The sequence below is a fragment of the Nyctibius grandis genome, chromosome 1, assembly GCF_013368605.1.
Source record: "Nyctibius grandis isolate bNycGra1 chromosome 1, bNycGra1.pri, whole genome shotgun sequence".
Lineage (NCBI taxonomy): Eukaryota > Metazoa > Chordata > Aves > Nyctibiiformes > Nyctibiidae > Nyctibius > Nyctibius grandis.
This window is the reverse complement of record NC_090658.1, coordinates 79,472,900-79,479,837: the sequence shown is the minus strand read 5'-3', so window position 1 is coordinate 79,479,837 and position 6,938 is coordinate 79,472,900. Positions and strand designations below refer to the sequence as shown.

The 6,938-nt window shown below is 36.4% G+C and overlaps 1 protein-coding gene across 1 annotated transcript in view; it reads left to right on the top strand.

Moving 5' to 3' along the window:
• Window positions 1-267: 267 nt before the first annotated feature.
• The window catches only part of ARMC2 (armadillo repeat containing 2), a 63,583-nt gene continuing 56,912 nt past the window's right edge, over window positions 268-6,938 (top strand). The window contains exons 1-4 of the mRNA XM_068411603.1: window positions 268-485; window positions 1,784-1,856; window positions 4,157-4,322; window positions 5,586-5,793. Of these exons, the coding sequence (XP_068267704.1) occupies window positions 268-485; window positions 1,784-1,856; window positions 4,157-4,322; window positions 5,586-5,793 (665 nt within the window). The remainder of the gene's footprint in view (window positions 486-1,783; window positions 1,857-4,156; window positions 4,323-5,585; window positions 5,794-6,938) is intronic.

Here is a 6,938-nt window from a genome sequence, read left to right as displayed (position 1 = left end):
ATAGATTTTCTGTAGTATTGTAGAGTACCACATTTGGCCCAGAGAGCACTGTGATACTGAGTGTGGTGTACTTTAACTCCCTCTAAAAAAATAAAGGTCCTCCGTGTCAGATGCTTTCTGCTCTTCAGTATTGTCCTACAGAATTGAGAAATAGCGAGGGAAATGCAATATCAATGAGACGTATTTTCTACTACTTTACCAATGTGTAGGATTTTGTTATAGTATCCTTTTTTAGTACATTACAGTAGCATACTACTTTGCAGGGGAATGCAACTGGCAAAGAATGAAAATACAGAAAAGGCAGAACCATTCTACAGGCTTTCAGTGCCAAAGCAGAAGACCACTTCTGAGATTATAAATGAAGCCAGAAATGGTCTACGAACACTGAGAACTCGGAGGCCGTTTACACCTACAGAGGATCAAAGGAAACTTTTTGGATCTGGATCCTCACGAGCTCCTCAAAATAGACCCGCTTCAGTTTTTAGGTACTGTGGCTTTAAGATTTTTTCAGATATCCTTTAGCAGCAAGAGATTTGATTCTGTAATTATGTTTCTGGTGATTTTTTTTTCCCCTATGTTAATCTGTATTCCTAATCACATCCTTTGCCTTCTTCTAATGATCCTTACTGGTGGTGTTAATCTACATGTCCAGGAAGTTCCTGTGGATTAGAGCTACCAGAGGCAGTCATTACATTCATTTTGCATGTGGAGAATAGTATAGGAAAATGGTCTGTAACTCACCTTTTTCTTAAGACAGTGTATGCTTTTAATTGAGATAGTCTCCAACTTTTCCCTAGAAACTGTGAAAGCTTGCTTGTGTCCGCATAAACTGTATGCTAGATCTTTTTTCAGAGCTTTCTCAGATATTTTTAAATATAAAATTGTAGATCTTGAAGTTTGAAACGCTCATTTTTAAACAAAATTTATACTACTTCAGAATTATTTCTTTGTAGGGTTTTGCTACATAGCGTAATTCACAGAGCTCAATAGATCTCTATCGTGACAAAAGAGAAAAAAAATTTGTATATTTGTTTTTTTACATCGATTTTTCCCAGTAATTTTTTAGCTCTATTTATATGCCAATTCTGTAATGACTGTAGGAAGGAGGTATGAGCTGTATTTGTAATGTTAGGTGTCAGGCACACCAGAGCAGATGCTGAAACGTGTTTGAATGGCCATATGAGTAAGACAGTGTCCATGCTGTTTTCACGGCAGCATGACTTCAGGCACTGTACGTATCTGATATTCCTTGCTGCGTAGAGTTGTGCCCCTACAGAAGGCGGGAGCCTGAGAGTGACTTGGCTGTTTGTTGGTGACCAGGTAATGAGGTCATTCTGGTTGACATCCATGCTTCTTCTGTCTGTGCTTCTCCTGCGTACAGGCAGGAGCATGCTCATGCCTGCACAAACTTCGGTTTCCTGCCCTGCAGTGTTCCGCACCTTGTGTCAGATAGCTTGGACACTAACCGCAGTTGGGTTTGTGCCTGAATTTAGGCTTATATTAGAGAACTGTTATAGATGTGTATGAAATAAACTGTATCATGGCAGGTGTGGGGGTGATCTTGTACTTCTTCTCCCTTGATGCTGCTGAATACCCAGATATCAAAGTTAAATAGCATTCATGGAAGAAGAGTGATAGTGTAAAAGTACTCTGTCACTCTTGCTTTCTTTCTCCTTTCCCCCATATTCATTGGCAAAGGGAAGAAGCATGCAATTAAAAAAACCCAACACCGCAAAACATTGGGTCTGCTTTATTCATGTTATGTTTAATTTCTTCATACTAGTCTTCACGCATCCAGTTTTGATTTGGCTGAATCAAGACCAGTGTCTGGTGTTCGTCTTAGACCACTGGATCATGTGAGTACTCTGGAAATAACTCATGCAATACTGACATAAAAGTATGTGTATCAGTAGTGTTAGGAAAAGATGTGGTTTAAATAGGTTGGGGAGAAATCGAAGTCTGTTGTAATGTTAGTCTGAGACTTACAAAGTTGGTTTTGCCATTTTTTTCCCCGAAAGAAACCTGAAAATAATTTAAACTATTTAAATATTGCTGTATTGCATTATAATTCTAAGTGACATTAACAAGAATCAGAAGACGTATACTTGAGGCAGCTTTCTTGTGTAAGATTACTAAAATAGAAAAAGGTCATGAGCATCAACACGAGTCAGCCATGTGCCCTTGCTACTAAGAAGGTGGCTAATGGTATTCTGGGCTGCATTAGGAGGCGTGTTGCCAGCAGGTTGAGGGAGGTGATCCTTCCCCTCTACTCAGCACTGGTAAGGCCATACCTGGGGTGCTGGGCCCAGTTCTGGGCTCCCCAGTATAAGAGAGACATGGAGCAACTGGAGAGAGTCTAATGAAGGGCCACTACAATGATGAAGGGACTGGAGCAAGGCTGATGAGAGAGCTGGGACCATGCAGCCTGGAAAAGAAAAGGCTCAGCGGGGATCTTATCCATGTATATAAATACCTGAAGGGAGGGTGCAAAGAGGGTGGGGCAAGGCTCTTCTCAGTGATGGGATGAGAGGCAATGGGCACAGACTGAAACACAGGAGGTTCCATCTGAACTTCAGGAAACACCTTTTGCCCTGTGAGGGTGATGAAGCCCTGGCACAGGCTGCCCAGAGAGGTTGTGGAGTCTCCATCCTTGGAGATCTTCAAAAGCTGCCTGGACATGGTCCTGGGCAACTGTCCGTAGGTGGCCCTACTTGAGCATGGGGGTTGGGCAAAATGACCTCCAGAGGTCCCTTCCAACCTCAACCATTCTGTGGTTCTGTGATCAGTAACTTGAAAGTAACTAGGCTGATTGTGCTTTCTATTTGACTTACGCATCTATAAAATGTAATGATTGTAGTTTATTTAAAAAACAGATAGAGGTACTTGTAAGAACTCCTTTTTCCCCTCTGTGAAAATTTTGAATTGTTTCAATTTATGAGTGTATCTGCTCTTTCGTGTTTTTTATATTTAGTCTTTAAATATAAGATTAAGTCATGATCATTTGTTTAATACCTGAGAGAACAGAGCATGCTGAAACAGTTAAGTATGCTTGTTCTATATATTGTTTCTTCAAGACAGTAATCTCAATGGAGCATTCTTTAGGAAATTAGTGGGAGAAAAAAACATCCAAGAACTGTTATACTTCAGTAATTTTGATAAGGTAATGTATTTAAATTAAAAAATTCTGGCCATACTTATATTTAGATCAAATATATCTGCAGTTGGATTAAAATACTGCTGTTAAGTTTTCATTTATGTTTGGATAATGGAAAAAAAACTAGAGAAAACTGCTGTTAAGACCAATGCAAAAACTACCTTTTCTGCTTTACCAATGGAGGTAAGTTAGTACACTGTAAATGTAGATCTTGTATTAGTCATGGTGGTTGTGGGGAGTGGGTCTCATCTTTTGGCTATCTTCAACTAATAGCAGGGAGAGCTGTGAAGAATTGGACTGGAGACTTTCTAGTGGATTCTTTATTGTAAGGAAATTGGTAGAGAACCTTGATCTTAGAGGGCAATGCGTTTAATGTAGGGCACAACAAGTGTTTTGTACCAGAGGTTCAGGGGGTTGCTCACATCCTCTAAGACGCAAGATACTGACATAAATAAAAGTAGAACTTGCATGTTTCTGGGTCTGCATGATCTGTCTCAGTGTGATAGGAAGTGGTACATATGATATGAACACATTTGAAGTGTTTTGGAAATTCTACTTTAGTGCTCAGAAACAAATCATAAAGAATAGATGCGCCTCTAGAATTGTTAGCGCAGGTCTTTGGCACAACGTTTTTTTTGACGAATAAGCATACTGCAGATGATGTTAAACAAGTATTTATGAGGGAAATAAATAATTCTGAGTTTCAGTTGCTCTACTCAGACTAGTTTTTGTTTGTTTTCTGCACCCCTGAATGTTTGCTTTTAAATGGCTTTCTGTGGTGATAGTGGTATAGATATCTGGCTCGTTCAGTGGAATGGTATAATTAGATTCTGGATATGAAAATGAAAATTTCTTAATGAGCAAACCTATGTAACTTTTATCTATTCTAAACTTAACCCTTTGTATAAAGTGCTGGGTTTTCTATTTTTTTTAAATTTTTGCTTATAAGAAAATGAAATTATCTGTACTTTTATTAAGACATCTTCTTTATCTTTGTCACAGAAACCACTAGTCACTTTTGCAAAAGATGAAGATTCTTCCATTTACCTTCCAAAGCCTCCTGCCAATGCTGCACAGATTAGAAAAGTCAGCAGTGCTCGGGCACGCTTATTTGGAAGAACTTCCCAGGGAAATTTCCTTTCTGCTAAAATGGTTCCTCCTGATCAGAGTAAGAATATTTTGATGCATATTATTTTCTAGAAAAATAACTGCATGATGGGTTTCAATATTATTAATTACATGAATTGTTATGTTATATTAAAGGACCTGCATGTCCTTTGAGATTGAATTTTAAAAATATTTAAATAGCTTTAAGGCAGTTTTGAAAATGTGATTTCCAAAAATGATACTGGCTTTCACTTCTGAAAGTGAGTTGAAAGCTACTCAGGTGCCTTTTTTTTCATATAGGTTTTGAAGTAATGAAATTTTTACTGAAAGTTTTCTTCAATGGGTAAAATTAACATTATGAAGTGATTAAAGACATAATGAGATGGCATCATCTAAGGAGATTCCATGATGGATTATTGAGCATAAAAGGAGGAGTAAAAGGGAATGATATGTCTTGACAGGCCTCTAACTATATTATATTTGTTGTTAAGAGTTTCATTAGTGGAGACTTAATAAAGGTCGCTAAACATGGGATTTAAAAGTAATTTTCTTGCAGATGGGAAATGACTTGACATCTTGGTTTCCAGCACACTGGCTCATAACAAAATGTGCTGGAACTTTGTCTTTAATGAAGACTCATTTGTAATAATGACAATTCTTACATTGCCTGGGATTGTTACTTTACATGATAAACTGAATATCTCACTTTTTACCTTATCACAAAATAAATCTTATACAAAAAGTACTAAACTTTACTTCATTATTATGTACATATTCTATAAATATATATTTACATCATGTACCTGTATATGTAGTTTAATCCATTAGCCTTAATAAGTTGATGTTACTAACTGGAGAAGTTGAGAAGCTAATGTAGTTATAGCCTGAGTTTGCTGCTTCTTCCCTTTGGGGATCATGCGAACGTTTACATAAGTTTTTTGTGCAGGTTCTTATCACATGTACGTACCAAGGTGCAGGATTAACAGCTACCTTTTGCTTGAGTTCCTTCATAATATTCAGATCCTGAAATGTAATCACTTCTTTCACAAGGTACAATCCACCTATCCGTAAAAGGGAAATAAAAAAACAATAGATGAAAGATTAAAATGTTAAAACACAAAACCAAAAGACTTTAAGAAATGATGTTCATAAGAAGACTTTGACTACTTTGCTCTAAATAGTTTTAAGCTTTCTTACCTTTTAAATTGGTACAAGCAAATTTTGATAATATAACATGACAAACAGTAATTCATTTTGAGCTCTGTCGCGTGTATTTATTGTGTAGGAACACTTCTACAAAATGTATTCTATTTGGCTATTTCAGATGAAGAGAAGCTAAATTCTGAAGAACCAGCTATGATGAATAATCTTTGCAGAAGTGATAATAACTGCTTAGCAGAGCAAAGGTCGTACACACCATTTAATGCTGAAAGTAGACTATTAATTTGTAATGAGCGTATCAGCAGATTGGAGAGGGAAGACTTCCTAAAAGGGACAGCAGGAAAATTTTTATTTCAACTGAGAGGAGAAAGGTCGGTATTGCTAAAGTATGGTAATGTGCACCTTCCACACAACCCTCTTCCTAGATATTCAATTGTGCAAGTATCAAAATGTTTAAAATTGATGGAATTTTGAAGGTAGCACTATTTACGCATTAAAACAAAACATGTTTAGATTCTTAGGAAAAAAAATCTTTACACTTCTATTCTTAGGAATTTTCTACACTCAAAAGACTAATTTGTCTAAAAATTGTTGGTAGGAAGTTGCTTGATATGAAATAACTTCTATTTTGTTTGATCATTAACGTTTCAAAACTAAGTCTTCTAATAATTGCATATAGAATACTCAAGTTTAAATTCCATGTGCTTGCTTTTACAGTTCAAGCCTGTTGTTTTAAGGTGCTATACATTCTTCCCTTAGCTCCACAGATGAGTAGAGATGTGTTTTCTGTTCTGGTATTGGGGAGATACGTGATCATACACAAAAAACAGGCTTAAACTCATTGGCAATAGAGGCAGAATTTTTTTTGTGGCTCTGAATTTTTTTTTAGTTCTTTTTTTTTTTTTTGATGACCAAACAGATGTAAGAGATTAATGAGACTTATATGCGTGCAGTCTGTTTTTACTGAACGTAGATCATTACATCCATTCTGTAATTCACAATTAAGTATTTTTTTTTTCTTTTGATTCAGGTCTGAATTCTTGCACAGGGAGGAATAGTCTGTGGCACTATGTTCAGTAGGTGTATCAGTTGCTGTGTTAGTAGTTGAAGAAGCAACCGTTTTGTGCTAGTAACATTGACAGATCTAACAATCTCTATGACAAAGAATGAATAACAGTTTATTTTCAACACACATCCTAGAAACACTTGATCACTATTAAATATAAACGTTTGCCAGTAGATATCTTCTTTCTAGCATGTTTTCATGCTTATTGAAAAATTATTTCCCTGGATATTCTTAAGCACCTTTGATATTAAGGAGTATGTTCTTAATTTTATAAAGTGAAACACCTTTCGTTTACTAACTTGGTGATAGTACTGAATGGTTTAGAGGATCTTGTCCATTGAGGCTGTTACAGCAAATGATAAATAGCAGAGCTATTGTAGCACTCTTTTATACTAAACTGAAAGCAGGATTTAAAAAAAAAAAAAAAAAAGAGACAGATTCTGAAAAACT